This window comes from Ornithorhynchus anatinus, chromosome 5, assembly GCF_004115215.2.
Source record: "Ornithorhynchus anatinus isolate Pmale09 chromosome 5, mOrnAna1.pri.v4, whole genome shotgun sequence".
Taxonomy (NCBI): Eukaryota; Metazoa; Chordata; class Mammalia; order Monotremata; family Ornithorhynchidae; genus Ornithorhynchus; species Ornithorhynchus anatinus.
Window position 1 is genome coordinate 6,551,961 of NC_041732.1, and position 17,697 is coordinate 6,569,657.

The following is a 17,697-nucleotide window of genomic DNA, read 5'->3' on the forward strand; positions in this document are numbered from 1 at the left end:
TCCCGCTCTGCCAATTGTCTGCTGGGTGGCCTTGGGCAATTCACTTGGCTTTCCTTGTGCCTCAGTTACCTCATGTGTAAAATGGGGGTGAAGACTGGGAGCCCTATGCGGGTCATGAAATGCCAATCTCATTAGCACGCATCTACTGCAAGGCTTAAAACAGTGCTTGACACATAGTAAGCATTTGTGGAGATAGGCTCCATATCTTTATTCCATCTCCATCTCCATTATTCTTTATTATTTTATCCCCCGCTGGGCCGGGTCTCCATGTCTCCCTTGGGAGGGTCCGAATTTCCGCCCGGTGGTGGGTGAGGGCAGGGGAGGGGATGTGACAGTCTTCTGCAGCTTCCATCTTATGCAATCTCCAGTCAGGCTGGGAGAGCACAGTACAGATCCTATCACTCTGTCCTCTCAGCAGTTCCTGCTCAGGCAAATCACATGAGCGGCTGCCAGCTTTTCTCCTGGAGGGTGACAGGTGTGCAGGCACACACAAAACATGCCTACATGAACCCTGGAAACAAGGGGCAAGCCCACCCCTGGAGCAGCCGAGAAAGACGAATGTTGTAGGAGAGGGTGTTAAATAAAAACAATGGCTTTTACAGAGGCTTTTACCCTGGGACCAGCACTGGGTTTCATTCATTCGTTCATTCAGTCGTATTTATTAAGCGCTTACTGTGTGCAGAGCACTCTCCTAAGCGCTTGGGAGAGGACAACACAACAATAAACAGACATATTCCCTGCCCACAATGAGCTTAAAGTCTAGAGGGTTCAGAGTCCACCCCTACCTCAGTTCCCTCATCTGTAAAATAGAGATGGAGACTGTGAGCCCCACGTGAGACAGGGGCTGTGTCCAACTCAACTGGCCAATGCCCACCCCAGCGTTTAGTGCAGTGCCTGACACTAAGTTCTTAACCACAATAATACAATCACTCCTCCTATGCTGCGTAGATTACTGCGTCAGCGTCCTTTCTGACCTCCCAGCCTCCTGTCTCTCCCCACTCCAGTCCTTCACTCCATTGCCCGGCTCTTCTTTCTACAGAAACATTCAGGACGTGTCATCCCCCTCCTCCAAATCTCCAGTGGTTACCTCTGTATCAAACAAAAACTCCTCGCCATTGGCTTTAAAGCAGTCCATCTTCTTGCTCCTTCCTACCTCACCTCCCTTCTCTCCTTCTATAACCCAGCCCGCAGACTTCGCTCCTCTAGTGCTAATCTTCTCACTGTGCCCCAATCTCGCCTGTGTCATCTCCGACCCCAAGCCCACATATTGCCTCTGTCCTGGAACACCCTCCCTCCTCAAACCCGACAATTACTCTCCCCGGCTTCAAAGCCTTATTGAAGGCACATCTCCTCCAAGAGGTTTTCCCAGACTAAGCCCCCCTTTCCTCTTCTCCCTCCCTTCTGCGTCGCCCTGACTCACTCCCTTTGTTCTCCCCCCTCAACCCCCCCGGCCCTCCAGCCCCCCAACATTTAGGTTCATATCTGTAATTTATTTATATTGATGTCTGTCTCCCCCTCTCTAAAACTGTAAGGTCTTTGTGGGCAGGGAATGTTCTATTTATTGTCATATTATACTCTCTCAAGCACTTAGTACAGTACCCAGCACAGAGTAAGTGCTCAATAAATATGATTGACTGAATGAATGAACATCGACCAGCAGTGCAGTGCCGGTATTCATTCTGGGTTGAATAACAATAATTTCAGGTTTGAATAATAATAATTCCAGATTGAATAAATGTGTATGGTATTAAATCCTAACTGTCAACTCCCTTAATAATAATAATAATAATGTTGGTATTTGTTAAGCGCTTACTATGTGCCGAGCACTGTTCTAGGCGCTGGAGTAGACACCGGGGAATCAGGTTGTCCCACGTGGGGTTCACAGTCTTCATCCCCATTTTACAGATGAGGTAACCGAGGCACCGAGAAGTGAAGTGACTTGCCCAAAGTCACACAGCTGACAAGTGGCAGAACCGGGTTTCGAACCCCTGACCTCTGACTCCAAAGCCCGTGCTCTTTCCCTTCTGTGTCACCCCTGTCAAGTTTCCTTTATTTATCTCCGCTCTCAGCCCCACAGCCCTTCTGTATTTACCTGTAATTTGTTTATTTTTATTAACATCTGCCTCCCCCTGTACACAGTAAGCTCATTTTGGGCTGAGGATGTATCTGTTACCTTCTCTTGAACTCTCCCAAACACATAGTACAGTGCTCTGCACACAGTAAGGGCTCAATAATTATGACTGACTGACTGACAGGAGAACAGTGAGATGAGGTAGGAAGGGGCACGGTAATTGCGTGCTGCAAATGGAGTGAGGTTAGCTGACTTTTTGGGCACTTGAATAAATCACTTATTAATACATCAGCAGTGCATGAATTCCAAAACGTTGACTGTTTGGGAGAGGAAATGGTGTAATAATAATTGTGGTATTTGTAAATATATGCCAAGCACTGTACTAACCCCTAGAGTAAATTCAAGATAATCAGGTCCCACATGGGGCTTGCAGACTAGGTAGGAGGGAGAATAGGGATTGAATCTGTTAGACTATGAGTCCGTTGTGGGCAGGGATTATCTCTATTTGTTGCTGAATTGTACTTCCCAAGCACTTAGTACAGTACTCTGCACACAGTAAGCGCTTAATAAATATGATTGAATGAATGAATGAATGAATCCCCATTTTGCAAATGAAGGAACAGAGACTCAGAGAAGCAAAGTGACTTACCCAGAGTCACACGGGGACGTACGTAGTGGAACCGGGGTTATAACCCAGGTTCTCTGACTCTCAGGCCCCTGCTCTTTCCACTAGGTCACGCAGGAGGTCCGGACTCAAACCTGTTGGGTGACTTGGGGTGAGTCACTTAACCTCTGTGGGCTTCAGTTTACTCATCTGTAAAATGGGAATAATAATAGCCACCTTCCAGGATGTTGTGAGGATGAAATACGATAACGGATGTGAAAATATTGTGGAAGAATTTTTAAAAAGCTATATAAAAAGCAAGGCGTTATTAGTATTATTATTGTTCCATTCCCACTCCAGCCATTCACCAGCCTGGCTTCAAAGTTGAAGATGGGAGGAACCTTAATGGAATAATGGGGAGGCCACCACTAGACTATAAACTGCTTGTGGGCAAGGGGATTGTCTACCAGCTCTCTTGCATTGTACTCTTCCAAGCGCTTAGTACAGTGCTCTGCATTCAGTAAGTGCTCTATAAATAGCATCGATTGATTGCGAACTGGATCAGTTGGATTATATACGAAATGTCTTGGCTGGCCTGGCATTCTGTTAGGTAGCAGACGGAGGAGACCAGGTTTCTGACATCATGCCTCTTTCCCCTCATTGTGCTTGGGTCCCTGAAGTTTTTGAAAGCACAAACTACAGTACACGTTTCCCCATCCTGTCCTCCCCGTTCAAGCATATAATCTTCTTGTAATCCTGCTCTTGTGTTTACTGCCAGTTTGGAAACGGTGCATAATTCATGATAACAATGGTCTATTTTAACGACATACCCGTTACCATGATTGGAGAGAGAGCCGATCGCAGCTGTTCTCTGGAGAAGAGAGAGAGAGAGAGCATGTGTGTGCGCGCGCGCGCGTGTGTGTGTGTGTGTGTGTACACACACACTTGAGCTGTGTTTAAGGAAAATAGAATCCTCATTTTCCTCATTTACCTCTTCCTTGGAAATTGCACAACTGTGAATCTCTGTGTTTTTCAGTTTTCTGATCTAAATTGTCAGTTAGATTGTATTTACTAATCTAAGATTACTTACTAATCTAAGATTGTACTTCAGTTGTAAGTTCATTCATTCATTCAATCGTATTTATTGAGCGCCTACTGTGTGCAGAGCACTGTACTAAGCGCTTGGAAAGTACGGTTCGGCAACAGAGACAATCCCGACCTAACAACGGGCTCACAGTCTAGAAGGGGGGAGTCAGACAACAGAACAAAACAAGTAGACAGGCATCAGTGTCATCAATATAAATAAATAGACTTATATACACATCATTAATGAAATAAATAGAATAATAAATATTTACAAATATACACAAATGTGTGGGGCGGGGAGGGGAGTAGAGCCGGGGGGAGTCGGGGCGATGGGTAGGGGAGGAGCAGAGGAAATGAGGGGCTCAGTTTGGAAAGACCTCCTGGAGGAGGCCTGGCAGTTTCTTGCAGGCAGGGGTCGTGTCTGCTAACTCTTGTTGGACTCTTCCAAGATATTAGTACAGTGCTTTTCACAGAGTAAGTGCTCAGTCAGAACTGTTGATTGAGTGACAGGTCAAGTTAAGAAGATAGGGCTTGGGCCAGATTTTGAGGCGGGAGCTGATGCGATTTGGCCTCTGAGACTCTTGGCAGGAGTTGGATTGCTTGTAGTGGGAAGGGAACATGTCTACCAACTATACAATTGATTGATTGAGACTGTGCAGGCCCCACAGGCTTGGTTCACATAGGCTAGACCCAGCCTCTAGACTGTAAGCTTGTTGTGGGCAGGAAATGTGTTATACACATATAACATATCATATCGTACTCTCCCAAGCCCTTAATTCAGTGCTCTGCCCCCAGTAAGTGCTCAGTAAATATGATTGACAGACTGACTGAGGCCTGTGAGACTTCAGCTCTCTCGTATTTCTTCTGGGAGGGACACAGCTGAAGAGAGAGTCAGGAGTGTCTGACCTGTTATAAAACCAAGTCACCCTCTGGCTTGTAATTGAGAAGCAGCGTGGCTTCGTGGAAGGAGCCCGGACCTGGGAGTCAGAAGACCTGGGTTCCACCACTTGCCTGCTGCGTAATTTTGGGCAAGTCACTTCACTTCTCTGTGACCCAGTTACCTAATCTGTAAACTGGGGACGAAGACTGTGAGCTCTGATGATCCTGTGGGTTTCCCAGTATTTAGTACAGTGCCTGGCACATAGTAAGGACTAAATAAATACCATTATTATTATCACTATTACTATTATTAGAGACAACAGCTGATCCAATGGATCTTTGACTGGAAGATGATAAACTGCCCACACGGGTTTTCAGTCTAGAGGAGGAGACAGGCATTAATAAAAATAAATATGCTGCTTCTCACTTGGAGAGTCTAGTAGAGTTAGAAGGCACTATCCCTAGTGTACAATCTAGTAGGGGAGAGAGAGAGACACTAGAATAAATTTCAGGTACGGGAGGCAATCGAACATAAAGATAACTGCTTTGGGGGGAGTGGATGGGGTGAGTAATCGGGTTTAGGAGGTGAGAACCCAAGTGCATAGGTAATGAGATAGGGGAAATGGAGCAGAGAGACTAGAGGTTAGTCAGGGAAGGCCTCCTGGAGGAGATGTGATTTCAGTAAGGCTTTGAGAATGGGAAGATCAGTGATTTGCCGGATGGAGAGGAGTAGAGACTTCCAGGCAGAAAGGAAGGAGCGAGTGCAGCGTAGACAGCGAGACAGACGAGAGCGAGGCTCAGGGAGTAGGTGGGCGGCAGAGGAGCGAAACGTGCGGCCTGGGTTGGAGTGAGGGAAGAACGAGAAGGGAGGGAGTCAGCGTGGCCTAATGGAAAGAACCTGGGCCTGGGAGTCAGAGGATCTGGGTTCTAGTCTGGGCTCCACTACTTGTCTAGTGAGTGACCTCAGGCAAGTCACTTCACTTCTCTATACCGCAGTCCCTCATCTGTATAATGGGAATTAAAGCTGGGAGCCCCATGTGGGACACAGACTATGTCCAACCTGATGATCTTATATCTACCCCAGTGCTTAGTAGAGTGCCTGGCACATAGTAAGCACTTAAATACCATTTGGGGAAAACAAAAAAATAGTTCTCCAACCCCCCATCTACATAGGTCCTGGACAACTCACCAGGTGATTGCAGTCAATGAGTCAGTGGTATTTATTGAGCGCTTACAGTAGGGGAACAGTGTACTAAGCACTTGGGAGAGTCCAATATAATGGTGTTGGTAGGCATACTCCCTTCCCACAGTCAATCAGTGGCATTTATTGAGCACTTACTGTGTGCAGAGCACTGTACTGAGCTCTAAGGAAAGTCCAGTATAGCAGAGTTGATAGTCACATTCCCTGCCCACAATCAAGCATGGTATTTATTGAATGCCTTCTCTGTGCGGAACGTCGTGCTAAGCGCCAGTTGGTGGAAAGCATTGGAGTAGCTCGGCTTCCCAGGCCGGGGAGAGTCTGGTGGTGATCGTGTCTCCTCTGTCTGCTCAGGACCAACCTGGAAGCGCTCCAGAAGAAGCTGGAAGAACTGGAGCTGGACGAGCAGCAGCGCAAACGACTGGAGGCTTTCCTAACCCAGAAACAGAAAGTCGGGGAACTCAAGGATGACGACTTCGAGAAAATCAGCGAGCTGGGAGCCGGGAACGGCGGGGTGGTATTCAAGGTCTCCCACAAGCCCTCTGGGCTGATCATGGCCAGAAAGGTGAGGCTTTGAAGCCATTTAAGGACACAGAAGAAGGGGGTGAGGGGATAGGGAGGGGACCTTCCCCACTCTCACCGCCTTTAAAGCCCATCTTCAAGGGAAAAGAAACTGAAAGAAAAAGTATTTCTTATTTAACATGTTTTATCATTTTATATTTTAATTTCCTCCCTTCTTGAGATCATGGGGTTTTTCCGGTCAAGTGCTGGTGTGTTTTTGTGTGCTTTGGGGGAGTCCTTTCTGGCTCCCTGACCATTTCAGCAACCCATCCTTCCTGGAGAAGCACCTGGCATGAACTCTGGATCTCCTTTCGTTGGAAAAGGGCCCAGATTCGGAACATGGGTAGTTTTCTTAGTCCATGAATCCCCAGATGAAAATGTGACACTGTGCCTCTCTCAAACAGAGAAGTAGTGAGGCCTAGTGGGAAGAACCTGGGTCTGGGAGTCAGAGGGACCTGGGTTCTTATCCTATCTCCGCCACTTGTCTGCTGTGTGACCTTAAGCAAGTCACTTCACTTCTCTGGGCCTCAGTTACCTCATCTGTGAAACGAGAATTAAATCCTCCTCCCTCTGATTTAGACTGTAAGCTCCATGTGGAGGAGGATGGCCTCTGTCCAACCTGATTATCTTGCATCTACCCTACCTTGTCGTACAGTGTTTGACTCATAGTAATAATAATAATAGTACTTGTTAAGCATTTACTATGTGCCAAGCACTGTTCTAAGCCCTGGAGTAGATACAAGTTAATCAGGATGGATCCAAGCTCTGTCCCTCATGGGACTCTCACTCGTGCTCCCCATTTTGCGGATGAGGTAACTGAGGCTCAGAGAAGTGAAATAACTTGCCTAAGATCACATAGAAGATATGCGGTGGAGCCAGGATTAGAACCCAACTCCTTCTGACTCCCAGGCCCATCCTTTATCTATTAAGCCATGCTAAGCACTTAACAAATACCATAAAACCCCCTGAAACAACAGCAGAAAATCCCCAGAGGCTCCTGGTTCTGGGGCCTCTGAGGCTGCTCTGACCCACCGATGTTGGAAGCCAAATCCCCAGCCCCCAATCTCCATGCCAGCAAGCAGATAATGATGATAATAATTATAATGGTATTTGTTAAGCCCTTATGTGCCGTGCACTGCACTAAGCGCTGGATAAACCAGGAGCCTCTTGGTGGGAGGCTTAAGGGAGAAAAGGGCTAAAGGTTGATATTCTATTAATGTCCGTCTCCCTCTCTAGATTCTAAGTTCGCTGTGGGCAGGGAATGAGTCTGCCAACTCTTCATATTGTACTCTCCCAAGGGCTTAGTACACTGCCCTATACATGGCTCAGTGGAAAGAGCCCGGGCTTGGGAGTTAGAGGTCATGGGTTCAAATCCTGGCTCAGCCACCTGTCAGCTGGGTGACTTTGGGCAAGTCACTTAACTTCTCTGTGCCTCAGTTAACCCATCTGTAAAATAGAGATGAAGATTGTGAGCCCCACATGGAACAAGCTGATCACCTTGTATCCTCCCCAGCCCTTAGAACCGTGCTTTGCACAAAGTAAGCGCTTAACAAATGGCATCATCATTTTTATTATTATACTAAGTGCTCAGTAAACTTTGATGGTGATGATGAAGGGAAACTCTTCTTTTTCCCCGGCTAGTGGCTCAGCGGACCCAGCCTGACATGACTTCCCGCCCAAACGTCCCTGGGAGTCTGGACCCAGGTCCTGCTTTCCGCCCCCGCCAACCCCGGGAGCCACCTTAGTTCTCCAGAGAGAAGCTTCAGAAGAACCCTCCCCTCCTGGGGTCTTCGTCCCTCCCAACGAGGGTTCCCATTAGTGCACAGCTCTGAGGGTGGTGGGTGCTTCCGCTGCCTCTCCCTCCCCATGGGGACCCAGGTGTCCTGGCCCAGCCTCTCCTCCTGGATTCCCATCTCGCTCCACCATGATCACTTCTTTTGGGGCCCAGGCTCTGGTCCTCCCTCATTCTCATCTGCCTCCACCGTGACCGATTCCCCTCGGGCCCAGACTCGGATCCTTCCCAATTCCCATCTCCCTCAACTGCGACCACCTTCCTTGATGCCCAGGCTCTGGGTAGGTATATTGGGTGCGCGGAGACTCTCCTGGTTGGTCTTCGAGTTTTCTGTTCTTTTCTTTCCTTTTTTAAAAGAGCCTTTAAGGAGACTGAAAACAAGTGGAAATGGGTTCTTTTTGCAGCTCATCCACCTAGAGATCAAGCCAGCCATCCGGAACCAGATCATCCGGGAGCTGCAGGTGCTCCACGAATGCAACTCCCCTTACATCGTGGGCTTCTATGGGGCCTTCTACAGTGATGGCGAGATCAGCATCTGCATGGAGCACATGGTGAGTTCCTTGCGGGCGGGGGGCCGGCAGGGGCCGGCAGGGGAGAAAAATAACTCCTCTGGTTCCTCCCTCCTTGGCGGGCTGGGGTTCATTCATTCATTCCATCATATGAGTGAGTACTTACTGTGTGCAAAGCATTCATTCACTCATTCAGTTGTATTTGTTGAACATTTACTGTGAGCAGAGTACTGTACTAAGGCTTGGGAGAGGACAACACAACAATAAGCAGACACATTCCCTGCCCACAGTGAGCTTACACTCTAGAGGGGGAGACAGGCTAGATGTGGGGGACAGCCTAGGCCTGTACTAAGCTCTCACGTGGCTTTTTTTAAAATGATATTTGTAAGCACTTACTAAGCAACAGGCACTGTATTAAGCTACTGGGGTAGATGCAAAGTAATGAGGTTGGACACAGTCCCTGTTCCATGTGGGGCTCCCAGTCTTAACCGCCATTTTGCAGATGCAGTAACTGAGGCCCGGTGACGTGATTTGCTCAGAGTCACATAGCGGACAGTTGCCAAGCCGGGATTTGAACCCAGGTTCTTCTGACTCCCAGGCCTGGGCTCTGTCGACTAGGCAACATGGCTTCTCTGGTGGAAGTGTGGATGGCAAAAAAAGAGGTGGAAACCTCCAAAGGGTGGGTCCAATGCTAGGCATTTAGTGCAATACCCTGCACACAGTAAGTGCTCAGAATTGCCGTTGATTGCATAATGGAATTGATAATTGTGTCACAGCTGCAGGAGGAGAAGTTTGGTTTTATTTCCTACCACCTGTTTTTGCCTGTTCATCCTTGGTTGGCTCAAGCAGGTTCTCCAGAGTGGAGAATTCCCGGATGCTTTGTCTTTTGGGTGGCCACAGTGCCCCTTCATGGGCGCCCGTCTGCCTCTCTGCCCATTTCTTTCCATGCAGGGGCGTGAACTTCAGGGAGACCACCGGCCCTGGCAAAGCTAGGAAGACCCAGCCCATCCCATAGTAGTCCACTGGTCGTGATTGGGAATGTTGCCTTGCTTTAATGAAGCAGCACGGCCTAATGGATAAAACACGGGCCTGGGAGCCAGAGAACCTGGATTCTAATCGCGACTCCATCATTTGCCTGCTGTGTGACCTCGGGCGAGTCGCTTCACTTCTCTGGGCCTTAGTTTCCTCCATTTCCATTTCTTTTATCCCTTCTGCTTAAACTATGAACCCCATGTGGGACAGGATCATATCTGGCCTGATGAACTTGTATCTACCACAGTGCTTAGAACAGTGCTTGACATATAGTAAACGTTTAACAAATACCATAAAAAAAAGATGTCAGAGGGTCCTACAACCCTTTTCCAGCGGGTACCCTGCCATGCGGAATAGGAAGTATTGGCCTCATTTTCTTTGGGCCTAAAGATTATTAGTAATAGTGGCGTTTTCATATCGGAGGGCCCATTTGGTGCAATGTACTGTAGTGAGCTCTTGAGAAATAATAATATATTAACGATGTTATTTGTTAAGTTCTTACTATGTGGTAGGCACTCTACTAAGCACTGGGGTAGATCCAAGATGACTGGGTTGGATGCAGTCCCTGTCCCACCCGGGGCCTAGAGTCTCAATCCCCATTTTCCAGATGAGGTAACCGAGACCCAGAGAAGCGAAGTGACTTGCCCGAGGGCATACAGCAGACAAACATCGGAGCGGGGATTAGAACCCAGGTCCTTCTGACACCCAGGCTGTGTTCTATCCAGTAGGCCACGCTACTTCTCAAGCAAGAGACACATTCCCTACCCACAGTGAGTTTCCACTCTAAAGACTGTTGCGAACCCTTCCTCGCGTTACCTGGGAGAAGAGCTGCCAGTGGACTCTCTCTAGTAAGGATATGTCTCCCCTTAGAGCCTATAGTAGTAGGGTTTATTAAGCGCCTCTTAACGCAAAGTGACCCAAACAATGATTTCATCTATGCTCTGGCCTTCCCTAAAGGGGAAATTCCGTCGGTTATCCCATCAGGCTTGGGGTTCACTCATTCATTCATTCACTCGTATTTACTGAGCGCTTCCCATGTGCAAAGCAGTGTACTAAGCGCTTGGGAGAGTATAATAGAGCAATAACGGACACATCCCCTGTCCACAACGAGCTTACAGTCTCTAAAAGCCCCACTCCCCGGCACAGCACTGAGGTTTAGCCCTCAGTCGACGCCCTGCTCACTAGCACAGCGGCTTCTGACAGTCGTGAGCTGCCCGGAGAACGTTCCCTAATTACCCAGGAGGTCGTCGGCCCAGAAATGTGGTGTGGGAGAATTGGCCATATTTTTCGCTCTCTTTTTCTCAAACTGTACGGTCAGGAGGGGGTCATGGTTCTGTTTTCAGTCTCTCCTCAGAGACTGGAAACACAAATGGCCCTGTGGGCTTTCATTCACTTGTCTCTCTGCCTCCCTGCTCTTCTCTGTGCCTCTCTGTTCTTCTCAGGAGCCAGGTGGCCCTGGGGAGAATAAAAGAAGGCAGACTTCAAATCAGTGATATTTGTTAAACGCTGACTGTGTGCAGAACTTTGCACGAAGCACTCGGGAGAGTACAGTGCAGCAGAGTAGCGTGACTTAGTGGGTAGAGCATGGGTTGGGGAGTCAGAAGGTCCTGGGTTCTAGTCCCTGCTCTGCCACCTGTCTGTTGTGTGACCTTGGACAAGTCACTTCTCTTCTCTGCGCCTCAGTTCCCTCATCTGTAAAATGAGGAGTAAAGATGTGAGCCCCGTGTCGGGCAGGGACCGTGTCCAACACCATTAACTTGTATCTACCCCAGCGCTTAAAACAGTGCTTGGCACGTAGAGAGTGCTTAACAAGTACTGTAATAATAATTATTATTGTTATTAGTAGTAGTAACTGGTAGATATGTTTGTAATAATTATGGTATTTGTTAAGCGCTTACTATGTGCCAAGCCCCATACTAAGCACTGGAGTAGGTACAAGATATCAAGTCAGACCCAGTCCCTTTCCCACATGGGGCTCAAGGTCTAAGTCAGAGGCAGGTATTTCATCCCCATTTTCCAGATGAGGTAGTTGAGGCCCAGAGAAGTGCAGTGACTTGCCCAGGGTCCCACAGCAGGCAGGTAGCAGAGCCAGAATTAGAAACCAGGTCCTCTGGCTCGCAGGCCTGGGCTCTTGCCGCTAGGATTCACTGCCTTTGCATAATAGTTCCTGGGCATCAGCCTGGCGTCAAGGCCAGAGGGCATCACTGCCATCTGAGAAAACCGCTCCCACCCAAAATTCAGGTGCCTCTTCTGGCCCAACTTCTCTGCATCACTGAGAGCCTTCGGGAACTCGAACCAATCTTTTGTTGGGGCAAAGTGACCCCCCCACCCCGGTCCCCCGCCCTGGCACATGCAACTCAGGGACCCCTGCGCGGCAGGGGCCCCGGAATGTCCGCGAATCACCCTGTCACAGTAAGGGTTTTGAACCGATATTTTCATAAAGCATGGGAACTCTTCTGTAGAAATTCTGCACAAAGACACCCCTGAGCTAGGTCATAATTGGCTGCTAAAAATAAACTCTCCTCTGGCAGTTTTATTCCATGAGCCTGGGGCCTTAGCAACACGATTTGATCCCAGAAGGGCTGATTGGACCTGGGTGCTTGGTCTTGGGGAGAGTGAGATTGAGTTAAAGATAAATGTTAAAATGGAGGATTCTCTACTGCCCACACCCTTCTTCCCTACTATCGTATGGGAACTGGAAACCTGGTGCCTTCTCTCTCCTGCTCTGGTACCTTTTTTTTTTTAATGATATGTGTTATAAGGGCCAGGCACTGTATTAAATGCTAGGGTAGATACAGGATAATCAGGGTGAACACAGTCCCTGTCCCAAATGGGGCTAACAGTCTTAATCCCCATTTTACAGATAAGAAAACTGGAGACCCAGAGAAGTGAACCGACTTGGCCAAGGTCACAGAGCACCCCTGTTCCTCCTTGTCTCTACCTAAATCAAGTGACATAAAATTGTCTTTTGCAAGATTGTCCCCCCCACCCCAGTTACTGCAGTCCAACTGATCCCAAATTTCCCCTTAAAAAATGAATGGGGATAGGGAAAAGTCGATCAGTCAATCAATCACTGGTATTTATTGAGCGCATATTGTGTGCAGAGCATTGTACTAAACAGTTGGGAGAGTCCAGAATGATACAGTAGGAAGACACTATCCCTGCCCACACTTTAGAGGAAGACAGGCAGACCCTGAGAGATGCTCAGTCTAAACCGCTAAGGATCCTCCCCCTTTTTTTTTGAATGGTATTTGTCAAGTTATGTTCTGTCAGCTATCAATCAATCAGTGGTATTTATTCAGTGCTTAGAACAGTGCTTGGCACATAGTAAATGCTTAACAAATACCATCATTATTATTGAGAAATGACTGCATGCTGAGCCCCGCATTAAGCATTTGGGAGAGTATAATACAACCAAATTGGTAGACACATTCCCTGTCCCCAATGAGCTTCCGATCATTTTGTCACCTTCACCTGACTGACTCCACTTTAACCATTGAGGTTATAGAGCTCTGGATATCTCTCTATAGAGAGTAGGGTTTATAGCCCAACGCAGTGGAATCGTATGTATTGAACACCTACTGTGTGCAAAGCATTTTATCAAGCACCAGGAAGAATAAAAGAGAGTTGGAAGATATGTTCCTGGTCCTCAAGGAACGTACAGAGAGTGCCAAACTCTAAAAACAGGAAAATATAAAGATGGCCTTGAAGAATTGAGTTCTTTTGAAACCCTGGGTTGGCTACCTCCTAGGGTATTTTTATTTTATATTTTATATTAAATGTTATGTGCCAGGCACGTTACCAGGTGCTGGGGTTGATACAAGCTAATCAGGTTGGACACAGTTTCTGCCCCACGTGGGGCTCACAGTCGTAATCCCCATTTTACACATGAAGTAACTGAGGCACAGGGAAGTGAAATGACTTGCCCAAGGTCACATAGCAAACAAGTGGTGGAACTGGGGATTAGAACCCAAGTCCTCCTGACTCCCAGGCTCAGGCTCTGTCTGTGAGGCCCCAGTGCTTCTCAGCGATAATTGCATAGCGGGTCTGGAATTTGATGCTCAGGTGTTTTGTTCCCAGGGTCCCCAACAATCATTAAAACCTGAAGTCCAAATGTAGGCAGTTAAGTATAAAAAGAGGAGTTTGCTGTCGACTCCGCTATTCAGGAACTCTTCCCCGTGTGTCCGTTGGATGAGCCCCAAGCATGGCATGCGGAATTTCACGGTGTCTTTCTGCTGTCAAATCAGCCCAAATCTGCTTTTGTGTGACAGCACGTGACCCTTGGCATGACCACTTTCAGTGTCTCTTGTTCACTGATAACCTATATGACAGGGGGAGCGAAAGCCATTTCAGTTTCCCCTTGGCAAAAATTGTTCTTCATATACCTTTCTGGATCTAGAACACTGACTGTGGCGTTAAATGTAAAATCTGAAGCATATTTAGAAAAAAAGCCAATGTATTCACTAAACATGCCAAAATTTTATTCTTAGGACGGCGGGTCCTTGGATCAGGTCCTGAAGAAAGCCGGAAGAATTCCAGAGCAGATTCTGGGCAAAGTTAGCATTGCTGTAAGTATATTTGGCTTATTATTATTGTTGGTATTATTGTTAAAGACTTACTTTGTGCCAAGCACTGGGGTCACTACAAGATAATCAGATTGGACACAGTCCCTGTCCCACCTGGGGCTCATAGTCTAAGTCAGAGGGAGACCTGGTATTGAATCCTCATTTTACAGATGAAGTAACAGGCACAGAGAAGGAAAGTGACTTATCCAAGGTCACACAGCAGACAAGTGGCGGAGCTGAGATTAGAACCCAGGTCCTCTGACTCCCAGGTCTGTATTCTTTTCACTTGGCCACGCTGCTTCTCATTGGTTACCCAGCGATTCTCTTTGTCACTCCAAGAAAAGAGTATGTTGGCAATTGGTCGGGTGGAGAATGGAAATTGGAAAAGGAGGGCATTATGGAAAAGTGGTTCTCGTGGGTGATGATGAAAAGCAAAGCGGAAACATGGGTCACATCTTTGGGTCTGCTCCAGACCCCATCCTAGAGAGAGGCCTTGAAAAAGAACTGCCTTTCGGCAATGTAATAATAATAATAACTATGGTATTTGTTAAGCACTTACTAGGTGCTAGGCATTGTAATGAGCGCTGGGGTGAGTACAAGGAAATTGCGTTGGCCAGAGTTCCTGTCCCACATGGGGCTCACAGCCTCAATCCCCATTTTACAGATGAGGTCACTGAGGCCCAGAGAAGTGAAATGACTTGCCCCAGGTTACACAGCAGATAAATGGCGGAATGGGGATTGGAACTCATGACCCTCTGCCTCCCAGGCCCATGGTCTATCCACTGCGCCGTGCTGCTTCTCATACATTACAACAGAGTTGGTGGACACGTTCCCTACCTTAAATGAGTGTCCAGTCTAATAATAATAATGTTGGTATTCAAGTGCTTACTAGGTGCCGAGCACTGTTCTAAGCGCTGGGGGAGAGACGGGCATTAATATGGTTATATTGCAAGACAAACCTAACTTACCAGGCTCCTTAATTATTTTCCTTTGCAAGAAGGAAGTAATGGGGCAAACTTATTGTCCTCTTTATTTTGACTCTGTGGTGGTCACTTTTTGTCCACGAGAATATTGTTGCCCATTTAATCTAGAGTGATCATAAATTCTTATGTTTGTTTCACACAACCTGAGTCTTTGAAATCTTTCATTCCTAGGTAATAAAAGGTCTAACGTATCTGAGGGAGAAACATAAAATTATGCACAGAGGTAAGCGCTGTCTCTTCATTGTTATATTTGTGGTGTGTCACTCTGTCTTTGCAAGCGGTAGGAAGCCAAAGAGCATTCTGTCTTTTGTGGCATTGTTGTGATTCTTATCGGGAATGAACATTTTTTTGCTGAGATCTGACGTTTGGTATGCATCAACCCCATGATTCTTCCGTTGGCATTTTCTGAAATTAATGTATTCCTTCAATTGTACTTATTGAGCGCTACTGGGTGCAGAGCGCTGTACTAAGCAATTGGAAGGGTATAATACAATAATAAACAGGCACATTCCCTGCCCACAATAAACTTACAGTCTAGAGGAGCGGAGACACACGTCTATAAAATAAATAAATGACAGATATGGACATAAATGCTGTAGGGCTGGGAGGGGAAAAACAAAGGGAGCAAGTCAGGGCGATGTAGAAGGGAGGGGGAGAAGAGGAAAGGGAGGGCTTAGTCTGGGAAGATCTTTTGGATGAGATGGGTCATGGGTTCTAATCGCTTGTCAGCTGTGTGACTTTGGGCAAGTCACTTAACTTCTTTGTGCCTCAGTTCCTCATCTGTAAAATGGGGATTAAGACTGTGAGCCCCACATGGGACAACCTGATCACCTTGTATCCTCCCCCAGCGCTTAGAACAGTGCTTTGCACATAGTAAGCGCTTAACATATACCATTATTATTATTATTATTATTAGATGTGCCCTCAATAAGGCTTTGATCAGGCAGTCATCTACTTTTGGAGGCATTCCTACTCATCATCAATGGTATTTATTGAGCTCTTACTGTATGCAGAGCCCTGTACTACGGGCTCAGGAAAGTACAGTACAGGAGAGTTAATAGGTATGTTCTCTGCCCACAGTGAGCTTACAGTTTAGAGGGGGAGACAGACATTATTACAAATAAATCCTAGTCACATAATAATAATTGTGGTATATTTTAAGCCCTTACTATATGCTAACCACTGTACTAAGCCCTGGGGTAGATCCAGCTAATTGGGTTGAACACAGTCTCTGTCCCACATAGAGCTCACAGTCGTGATCCCCATTTAACACGAGGGAGCTGCGGCAGAAGAGTGAAGTGACTTGCCCAGAGTCACACAGTGGACAATTGGCCCAGCTGGTATTAGAACCCAGGTCCTTCTGACTCCCAGGCCTGGGCTCTTTCCACTAGGCCCCGCTAACCACTTGGGGGTTGTAGTTAAAAGCACAAGCACCGGGCGTATTTTCCCTCTTCTACTGGGGGAACTGAGGTACAGAGCGTCCAAGGGACTAGCCTAACGTCATATGACAAGTGGGTGACTGAGTGGAACCTAGAACCTGGATATCTGTAATTTCTATTTATTTATATCGATGCCTCTTTACTTGCTTTGATGTCCATCTCCCCCCTTCTAGACTGTAAGCCCGGCGTGGGCAGGGATTGTCTCTATTGCCGATTTGTGCTTTTCAAACGCTTAGTACGGTGCTCTGCACACAGTAAGCACTCTGTAAATACGATTGAATGAATGAATGATGTCTGTGGGTTCCCCACTTGACATACCGCGGTGCTTTGGGTTGATTGTTCAGGTCGGCTGTGCAGATCAACCCCATAGCCGTAGAACTTGAAGAGCAGGAGACCTGCCTATAAGAAATCAGATAAGGGACAAGCAATTATGACACTGAAATGGAAGAATTCAGAGTCATTCGACTCAGAGAGGGAGAATTGAGGGCATCGGAAAAAACATTTTAATCTGCACAGTTGGAACAGGCGACTTAGGTGGGTGAGTCAGACAACGTCTCGTCCGATGGCTGCAATTTCTCAGCTAAAGATGAGGCAGAATCACAGGTCTCTACGAGCGGGATCTCTTTACTTTTTCCTTTGAGCATCTGCTTCTAAGAAACCTCTTTGCCTCGGTTCCCAAGTTAGAGCCAGTTGTCAGCAAAGGGAGTGGGAGGAGGGTGGGTGGGGAGGGTGTTCCATGAAAGAGAAGCAAAGAGCGAGAATCCCTTTGGCTTTTCGGGGGAAATACACAAATCTTCGTAAAAGGAATCGCGGGCTATATATTATGCAAGCTTTACCACTTTGGTCCTAATTTCAAAGCTCAATCTGACTAAATATTGATGGATTTCTGTTGTAGTTTTCCTGAGGCAGACTTGCAAATCAGGATCTGGGTGGCAAGTTTACAGATCCCACATGTGGTTTGGGAGTATATCAATCCCA

General features: G+C 47.2%; 1 protein-coding gene across 1 annotated transcript in view; it reads left to right on the top strand.

Moving 5' to 3' along the window:
- The window catches only part of MAP2K1 (mitogen-activated protein kinase kinase 1), a 72,797-nt gene that overhangs the window by 30,365 nt on the left and 24,735 nt on the right, over window positions 1-17,697 (top strand). Inside the window, exons 2-5 of the mRNA XM_029066067.2 lie at window positions 6,193-6,403; window positions 8,596-8,742; window positions 14,223-14,300; window positions 15,452-15,503. Coding sequence (XP_028921900.1) covers window positions 6,193-6,403; window positions 8,596-8,742; window positions 14,223-14,300; window positions 15,452-15,503 — 488 coding nt within the window. The remainder of the gene's footprint in view (window positions 1-6,192; window positions 6,404-8,595; window positions 8,743-14,222; window positions 14,301-15,451; window positions 15,504-17,697) is intronic.